The 7,898-nt window shown below is 36.2% G+C and overlaps 1 protein-coding gene across 1 annotated transcript; it reads left to right on the forward strand.

Moving 5' to 3' along the window:
• Positions 1-358: 358 nt before the first annotated feature.
• LOC111404627 (probable protein phosphatase 2C 75) lies at positions 359-3,619 on the forward strand. The gene is made up of 4 exons (XM_023033612.1): positions 359-1,056; positions 1,281-1,670; positions 2,076-2,181; positions 3,244-3,619. The coding sequence occupies exons 1-4, from the start codon at positions 685-687 to the stop codon at positions 3,588-3,590; spliced, it is 1,215 nt and encodes a 404-aa protein (XP_022889380.1). The 5' UTR covers positions 359-684; the 3' UTR covers positions 3,591-3,619.
• Positions 3,620-7,898: the final 4,279 nt, after the last annotated feature.

Raw genomic sequence — 7,898 nt, forward strand, 5'->3', positions numbered from 1 at the left:
TTCAAGTGTTGTCGAAATCAGTGTCATTAATTGCTTAGATTATTGTGAAAATCAATGTATAAAAAAAATGCCACTCATAAGGATGTTAAATTAATGTATAACTTAATGAATATGTAGCTTGATTGTTAATCTTTTTACTTTTGTTTGGGTCATAGATGGTGTTATTGAGAAGAATTAGAGTAGTGCTACAGGTATATAAACATATACATAGGGATCTTTATAATGCTACGTGATACTTTATCATTTATATGTTTAAAACAAAATTAACTTTTTCAACGAATTTTTTTTTCTTCACATCACATTATTTCATTCGACTATGTACACTTAGCAAAATTGGAAGAATTATTCCCTGTATGTAGCATTACTTTATTGAGAAAAATGATGTGATGCACACGTGTCGAAAGTGTGACAATAATGGGTAGTTAGGGCAGCCTAGCTATTGAGAGTTGGGTGGCATTCAGAGTTGCAACTTGCACGAGAAATATTGAGTACAGCAAACCCAACACGTTGCGCTTTCGTGTCCTCCGTTTGAACAGTCGAAATTTCCCCCCTTTAGCGGTTACACAATTATTTGCAGACACACACACACATGGTTTATGTGTATATAAGGGGTTTCAAGATTGGGAGGGGATATATAAATGTATGTTGTTCACATGAACAAAGGTTTGTTTTGAGTATACAGAAATGTTGAGCGGTGATGAAGAAGATGATTCGCCTCAAGAATGCAGGGAGAAAAGGCGGAGGACGATTGGGAGGCGGCGATTGGAGGAGGCAGCGGCAGCCTCTAGTGGTGGTGGAGGATCCACGTCGTTTTCCTCTTCCGGTGGTTTGAATGTCATGCCGGAGAGCTCGCAACAGGGTGATTCTGCAGGGGACAACATTAATAATTCCGGGGCAGAGATAGTTGTTCCGATGGTTGGATCATTAGCGGTCGCCGGAAGGCAGCGTGACATGGAAGATGCAATTACTGTTCGTACTAACCTTTGCTCCCCGGAGATTACTCGTCGACGACCGGTTCATTTCTTTGGCGTTTACGATGGACATGGAGGATCTCATGTAAAACTTCACCGCTAATTTGCTTTGTATAACAATTCGGAAAAAGTACAATTGGAATTTAAGTTACAATCACTGAAAATGACAGCACATTCCAAGTAAAAAAATTGATCTCAAACTGAAAAATTCTCATTCTCTCTCTCTTATGCTAAAAGTAACAGATGATGAGAAATCAATGGTCAAAATATGTCTCAAATAATGCACACGTGTTCCATTGTTGCTCGTAGGTTGCTTCAATGTGTAAGGACAAGATGCACGTGATATTACAAGACGAGCTGACGCGCGTGGGAAATCACGCAACACCCCATGCAAGTGGTGCTAGCAGCTCGAGAGTGGCGCGAGAAGAACAATCCATGGATGAGAGTGGACTAAAAGAGGAATGGACGAGAGTGCTGAAATCGTGTTTTATGAGAATGGAGGAGGTGGTGCTGAACACCTGCAGCTGTGGGATTGTCGGATTACGCTGCAGTTGTGACCGATATGAGGTGAATTTCGTGGGGTCTACAGCCGTGGTGGCTGTTTTAACACCTCAACACGTTGTTGTGGCCAATTGTGGTGATTCACGCGCTGTCCTGTGCCGCGGCGGGAGAGTAGTTCCACTCTCGTTCGATCATAAGGTAACTGACACTAGTTTGCACGCACCAAATTGGCAGTGGATGCATGATTATTTGTCGCCTGTTGATTTTGACACGTCTTGGCTATTAATTTCCACACACAAAGGTCGAGAAAAGTTTATTGCATATACTTCATTAAAATTTTTTTACTTTTAATTACACAGTTTTTAATAAAATAATATTATACATAAATTCAAAAATTTTCCTTTTTTTTAAACCATATATATATATATATATATATATATATATATATATTAAATTAATATTTCAAAATATATTTTTCTTCAAAACATATTAAAATGGAGCCCAAACAGGGCTAATTTTCACACGTGATATTCTACCATTCCAGCAATTTAGTCAATTCAACTGGTTCTTAATTATTTGAAATGGAACAAAACTTAAATGCAGCCAGATAGAGAGGATGAACGTGCTAGGATGGAAGCATGTGGTGGACGGGTCGTGTATCTGGATGGAGCGCGAGTTGAAGGGATTCTTGCTATGTCTAGGGCTATAGGTAATTTTCTTTTGCTAGAATCGACTATTTTCACAGTTGTACTATGTTTACATAATGATTTATATAATGACTTGCATACGAATGATAGTTGTGAGATATGACTAAGTCAGAATTTATTGAATTAATTAAAATAAAAAAAAACTTTTTTCATTCTCTTTTTGACACATCATCTATGTAAAAATCATTATGTAATTTATTGTGTACAAGTAGCATTATTCTTATTCTAAGTCATTCTATTCTTTCATGCATGCCTCATTGTCACATGAGGGAGAAAGATCGTGTCAAATCATTTTCCAGGTCACAAAATTTGTACAATTCACTAAATTAGTGTGGCCTTTTCAAAAGTTTCTGTTCTAGTACAATGAACACTCCTGATTTTGGCGTGCTCTTGAGAAATAGAACATCAAAGATTGCTTGCTTTTCTTCCTAAATAAAATATTTGACTATTTCTGCATGCATTATATAGTTTCTCAGTGTAAAATTATATAGGATATTAAGGAATGTTTAAATGTGTAAGTACTATTTTGAGTGAAGAATGGGTGTTGTTCATCATTTTTGAGAAAATCTCCAATGTAAGACTCCTCCTAAGGAAACTTCCTAGCTATCTGCCCCTACATCCTTTTATCTCTAAGTGATCAATCAGGTTAATACTTGAGATGCAGGCAAATCCCTCTACTACATTTTTCTTTTTCATGTTTAATCATTGACATTAAAGACTACATTATTCATGAGACTATTTTAGTGATCGATTGCCATTCGGGCAATCAACATAGTGGCAATGCCGATGCGTACAGGGTAGGTGGTGTTAACATTATCATGAGCATCATTAAATGCACCAGCAAATTCCAAAAATATTGAAGTTTACTAAGGTTGGAAGTTCTCTTCATAGATGATAGCCGACCTTAGAAAATAACCAGATAGAGATAGGAAATTTGTTGTGTTTGGGTTTCCTTGATGATGCTTGATTTGTAGTCTTCAACTTTTTGTTTGTCAAACTAATGAAATATATACAAGTCATAATGTTGCTCATATAAGTTTTGACTTATTTTCATTTTCAAGCAGGAGATAGGTATCTAAAACCCTTTGTGATATCAGAGCCAGAAATTTCCTTCACAAAAAGGGATGAAGAAGATGAGTTTCTGATTCTTGCAAGTGATGGTTTGTGGGATGTTATGTCTAATGAGATGACGTGTGAGGTTGCACGAGAGTGCCTTCGAGAAGAAAATCGGCATGCCGATTCCGGGGATCCTAGTGCTCAGACTTCGACAACAAATGAAGGTCCTGGAACACTATTCCCATCTCAAAGTGCATCAGCAGCAGCACTACTTATTCGCCTTGCCTTGGGGCGGAAAAGTGCTGATAATATCTGCGTTATAGTTGTCGATTTGAAGAGAACTTTAAGTGAATGAGGGTCGGACTTGGTAAGTTCCTTTTTTTTTTTTTTTTTTCTCCTTTCTTGTTGATATAGCTTTAGTTATTTGGAAGAACTTAAAAATCGGTTCTCTTCCCTGTAGAGTACGTAGTTTGAAAAGATATATTATTTATGCGAGATGCATTTTTTTTTTTTTTTTTTTGGGAAGCCAAAACAAGAAGCTTCAAGTATGAAAGATCGAGAGGCACCTCATGAAAAATATAGTGGGAATACAATCAAACTTTTACTATGTTGTAGATATCATCGTATGCTATTATAGTATAATAGTTTATTCATTAATGCATCAATTAGGAGCCATAATTTCAATGCATGTCCATACACAAAAATGGACAGTGTTAGGCGATGGAGTGAACAAGATTTGTGCTTCTTTTATTTCTTTTAAATAATGTATAGTGTTATTCAATTTTCTTTGTCGAACATATCATCCAAAACTAAGATCAAAGTGTCGGGGTGAGAAATTTTTTGTATAATCTGAGCTATGGTTTAACAATGTGATATCTGCCTCGCTTTGTGGCCAGGAAAGAAACAATTGGCCAATGGCTTGTTTTTTGGTAAGTGTAATGTAAACAGTAGGGTTGTCACAAGTTTATAACACGTTGAGAATCCAACAAAATGGTGTTGGGGTTCGAGCTAGAAATAACACAGAGACATGAGATCGAATAGACTGAAGATGGAAGAACTGAATAGGAACATATGATTGGCAAGCGATTCATGCTCTAATCCTTCATGTGCATCTAGATCGATTCTTAAAACTACGTGTTATGCTGCATTATTAACAATGAATTGTTAATTTACATTATATTTTGTAAATTGGAGTTACCGAATATGTTGACTTTGTTTCTTTTTGTAGTGGGGACGTGGCCAATAAATATCTAATCCTATCACGTCCACGTGTCTCTTTCCTACAAACTTGGACAAATTATTAGAGCACGTGTCCTTCTTCGGTAGTGAGGGTAGCCGCTAGCACTCAATAGTCGACTCAATCTATCTGTAGTAAGTATATGGGTGTGTGACATGCTAAAGACATGAGCTACAAAAAGGGGGTTTGGATCCTTGAATATATGTACAGAGTAAAATGGGAGAGCAATGTGTTAAGTGTATAAAATTGCATTACCTTCAAATAACAATTAGTATGAATTGTTACAAGTAGAAGAAGAAAAATTACCACCGTTGGATAAAGAGACATGTGACATCATCTTAATTGTTGAAGCGCTTTTTTCATGGCGTCATTCTATAAATCCCAAGTTCAGGTGCATTTAATGTTTTGATTGTTTGCAGCCCTATGTCCTAGCTTGATTAGACTTGGCATTTTGATTTAGTAGAGTAGTTGATGCAATGAGTGGTCAAATCAATCAATCATGGAAGATCTTGTACTGAAGATCCCTATAGCGTCTTGCCTTGTTTCATCAATGTGGGTTCAGACTCTATATAAAGGTTCACACCTTTACAATGCCTCGATCTCCTCATGATCCCTATGGCCTAGCTTGCAAAGAATAAAGTTGACATTTTGATTTAGTAGAGTAGCTATTCCAGTAAGTGATCACATCAATCAACCATTGAAAATCTTAAATGGTAGATTCTTATACCACCTCGCATCGCCTCGCCTCGTCTATGAGGGTTGGGGCTTGTTGTAAGGGTTTGGCCTCTTCATGGGGGTTCGATAGGATATGCTACATGGTTAGGATGGCATTGAGTGTGGGCCTAGGTTCACTTACTATGTGGCTGCAATATGGAACCTTGCTAGAAAAGGCATAACATTAGTCCTCCAAGTCCATAAATAAATATTCATTTAATGTGTGGACTATTCCTTACAAGTTAGGCCATAGAGGGCTCATGAGGATCTTGGACCGTTATGAAGGGGCCAAACCCTTATAGAGAAGTTGAACCCTCATGGATGAGGCAAGACGTTGCAGGGATCTTCCATGATTGATTAATGTGACCACACAATGTATCTATTACTCTACTAAGTCAAAATGTCAAGTACAGTCCTTACAAGCTAGGACATATCATGGGGAGGCTGAACACTTGTGAAGGGGTTGAACCCTTATGGCGAGGTCGAACCTTATGGATGAGGTGAGACGTTACAATGATCTTCCATGCAAGTTCTTCTAAGATTGATTGATATGGTTATTCACTACAGCAGTCACTCTATTAAGTCAAAGTGTCAAGTCTAGTCCTTTTAAGCTAGACCATAAAGTTGTAAACGGTCAGAGCATATAATGTGCCTTAGTCTAGGATTGATAGAATGAAGCTTACGATAAGGCGCAAACATCATGATGAGGCCACGTCTCTTGATCTAACAGTGGTAATTTAATATTTTTTACTATAAATGTCACACTTAATGTCATTTAAAAGTAATGCAATATTATACATTCAACAATAACATTGCTCTCCCATTTTATTCTCTACATATTCCGAATTCAAACCCCTTTCTATGGCTCACGTTTTTAAGACATCCCACATCCAAATATTTACTACAAAATATACTTATTTGATTATAGGAGTGCTCACGATCACCTCCCACATTACCGAAGAAGGTTAAGTGCTTTGTTGATTTGTCAAAGTGTGTAGGAAGAGGCTACATGGATGTGAGAGAAATGAGATCTGTTAGCCACATCTTCACTACAAAATACGAGATCAACAAAATACATTCTTCTAACCAGTGGCGAATCCAAGATTTTAATTGAGCACGGGCGGCCGTTGACTGTCGATGGTCGCAATAATAACCAATGCCGTGAGTTGAAATTACTTAGCCCCCGTTTGGCCCCCATTATTTGGATTTATAATGGGAAAATAATGTTTTTCTAAAAAAAATTAAAAATTGATAGTTATAAAAGAATGAAAAGTTTTCGATTTACGTGTAATATTATTTTATTGAAGATTATGTGGTTGAAAATAGGAAAGAAATTTTTTTAATTTAAATTGATAAGTTTTAAAGGGGGTCAAACTAGGGCTTATATCGTAGTTCGAATTATAAGTGTGAGTGTACGTTATCTACCATTGTAATAATGTTTATTGAGTAACAATTTGAAATTTGAAAATTTGTGCAATTATTTACTTTCTTGGTTCGATCCGCTAATAATTCCAGTTTAATAGAAAAAAAAAGTGACTATTTTAATAATCTCAGCATGGTTGAATTTTATTTTTCTACAAAGGAGGGCGTATATCATTGGGATAAAAGAATATATAGACTTTTGTTGCTCACATTGTCAACATCCACTAACTTCCATAGTGGTTAAATTGTCCATTATTCTAATGGAGATCACAGGTTCGATTCTTCCTCTTGCACCAGTTTTAATGCCTATTTGCTCCAAAATGGTGAAAAATATTACACTAAAATCATTACAAAAGGGAATTGCAACAATTGAAAATCGAACCCCGGACGCCCTTTCACCACTGTGGTGCCCTAACCAGCTGAGCAACAAGGAGTTGGTGTGAATCAAAGGAAATCACAGAAATATATCTAAACAAATAAATACTTGGACAGCAAAAAAAATTGAGCTCCGACGATCCAACACGGGCGGCCGCGGGGGCTCGCCGGTAATAGATGAATTTCCAATGTGGGATTGACAAAATTCAATAAAACACACTTTCAAAAGACTTTCAATGTGGAATTGACAAATTTCAATAAAGTACACTTTTTCAATATTATTTATAGTCACATGGTGCATGACTACAAAATTGAATTATTCAATTTCTATAGATTGTTAAACTTTTTTTTAACTTTACAAATTATTTAGTAAAATTGAAATGAGTTTTTAAGTGATCCAACAGATTAAAAACTATTAAAATTTATATTAAAAACATACATTTAAAATATTTGTATTTATTTTGAACTGATGGCGTAAAAATTTAATTATCTATTGATGTGAAAATAAAATTTAAATGTTTATAAATATTTATTTATTACCTCCAATTTGACCTTGGTCGAATATTTTGGCCCTTGACCCTATCTCTTTTTCGGGTTGATGACTGGACTGGATTTTAAAACATTGATGAGGACTTGCAACTATTATTCAAATTGTTATTGTTATATGCAATTATTTAATTTTTCTCGTGTATTTTCCCTCGGTGCTTACACATGACTTTTTTTAACGGCTTGACTTCCGAAATGAGACGGCAGTGAAAAAACCAGCAGAGGCCTTTTACAAGGTTTCAGAAGAAGCAAGAGAAGGTGGTGGCTTTTAGGTTGTACGGTAACCATTAAATAGTTGGCCCCCTTTTTTTTCTCTGTGTGGGGGTTTTTTTTTTTTTTTTTTTTTTTTTTTTTTTTTGGGGGGGGGGG

Source organism: Olea europaea, chromosome 1 (genome assembly GCF_002742605.1).
Source record: "Olea europaea var. sylvestris chromosome 1, O_europaea_v1, whole genome shotgun sequence".
NCBI lineage: Eukaryota > Viridiplantae > Streptophyta > Magnoliopsida > Lamiales > Oleaceae > Olea > Olea europaea.